Source organism: Rhagoletis pomonella, unplaced genomic scaffold, assembly GCF_013731165.1.
Source record: "Rhagoletis pomonella isolate Grant_MI unplaced genomic scaffold, Rhpom_1.0 Rhpom_scaffold_00007, whole genome shotgun sequence".
NCBI classification, from domain to species: Eukaryota; Metazoa; Arthropoda; class Insecta; order Diptera; family Tephritidae; genus Rhagoletis; species Rhagoletis pomonella.
In genome coordinates, this window is record NW_023458561.1 from 69,841,637 (window position 1) to 69,843,512 (window position 1,876).

The window sequence follows — 1,876 nt, forward strand, 5'->3', positions numbered from 1 at the left end:
AAAATTATTGTAAATATCAATTTTGAGTGAATAATCTGCAGTAGTTACTAAAATATCGCAGTTTTCGTATTTCTGAAAATTACCGTTATATGGGAGGTAGGCGTGGTTGCTTTCCGATTTAGCCCATTTTCAATACCATTCGTCCTACGCCCGAAAGAAGTGCACGTACAAAGTTTCGTTAAGATATCTCAATTTTTACTCGAGTTATCGTGTGTACAGACGGACGGACGGACGGACAGACAGTCACCGCTTAATCGATTTCACTTTTCATTCTGATCATTTATGTATACATTTGTCTATATCTATCTCGATTCGTTTTGCCTGTTACAAACAACCGTTATGTGAACAAAGTTATAATACCGTTGTGCACAAGTGCGCTCGGGTATAAAAACGATGCAACAAATTTCTTGCTTACAGCTTTAGTTGATATGTCATATCGTTTCACTGAGCTTAATTTATTTATGTTTTTGGGCTCAAAGGCCAGCTCTGCAACATTATTTTGAATATATGTATTTTCAACGGCAAGAAGCTCTTTTCAAAATTTAAAAAATGGTGCAGACCAGGAATAATTCTGTGCAGAAATAATTTTTTTTTTTTTGTTGTCCAATAGTATGAATCGTACGGAAAAAGCGAGGCTTTTCTAGAATGAACTTGATATTTAGAAATACATATACATAAATACTTGGTACACACATGCTATGTATGTATTTGTTACTTACCTTCAAATCATTGATGATCTGCTGGAAAAGACTGCCCAGCGCGGAACTATCGCGTTCCAAGCTCAAATCCATGTTGATAAATTCACTTCTCCAAGATCACTTAGCTCAAAATATAACAACTCTTTTATTTTATTTCGGCTTTTTTAGAATACTCAACAATTACGATAATTGCCACTAATTGTTAACACTTTTAGACTTCGTTGTCCTCTAATCACTAATTGCTGCTTCTTTTGATTATGTCATTGGTAGATCGATCTCGCCACTGTTACATTGACACATCAATTACGATCAGCCACTATCGACTTTCAGTCACTTTACGTTAGGAACGACGACTAGCTCAACCGCTGATGTCTTCTTCGCTAAAGATCACGCGTATCAAAAGCCGCGGCAAACAACTTGAAGAATTATTTTGACGTTTCGACATTTTTATGTTTTTTTTTTTTTCTTTTAATTCAATTACTTTTTTCTTATTTCTGCTACGTTTCGTTAGCTTTTTAATTATTGTTCTTTTAATATTTTCTACTTCGGCTACTGATGCTTTCTTCGGCAGTCTGAGTACAATCTCTAAAGCCGCAATTGCTGTTACGTGTTATGTTTTATTATCTTCTGTTATTCCTTTTTATTTGTAGTTTGTTCGAATTTTCGTTTAGATTAATTTTTTGGAATCGTTTGGGTTTCGTTGATGCTTTGTTGCTATTTTGCGCATTTCTTTTTTGTTTTTGTTATTTTGCTCTACTGTTTTCGGGCACCGAAATTAATCATTTATTCTGTAAAGACAAGAAAGAGCAAATACATAAATTAATCATTTGTCTGACAGATATGACACCACAGATTTGAAATGTATACAACGAGGGTAGTGTATATGTACATCGCCGTAGCCAGAATGAAATTTAGGGGGGGGCGGGGGGGCTCGACCCTATTAAGCTGGCATTTCAGGGTACTATTTTATATATATATAAGGAAAATTTGAAAGTTAGGGGGAGGGCTCAAGCACCCCCCTGCCCCTACCAGGCTAAGCCCATGCATATGTACGTTCATATATATAAACTGACGGACTCGTACACATGTAAATATACTTATGTAGGTATGGACATACATGCATACAAATGAGGCCATGAGAGCAGAAGTGGCCCAACTCAAAAACATTTTTTTTTTTT

At 35.7% G+C, this 1,876-nt stretch overlaps 1 protein-coding gene across 8 annotated transcripts in view; it reads right to left on the reverse strand.

The window, feature by feature from the left end:
• Positions 1 to 1,876, reverse strand: part of LOC118743456 (mucin-12) — a 149,515-nt gene that overhangs the window by 116,261 nt on the left and 31,378 nt on the right. For all 8 annotated transcript variants that reach the window (XM_036476140.1, XM_036476135.1, XM_036476139.1 and 5 more), the window contains exon 2: positions 720 to 1,486. In XM_036476140.1, the coding sequence (XP_036332033.1) occupies positions 720 to 791 (72 nt within the window). In that variant the 5' untranslated portion in view covers positions 792 to 1,486. The remainder of the gene's footprint in view (positions 1 to 719; positions 1,487 to 1,876) is intronic.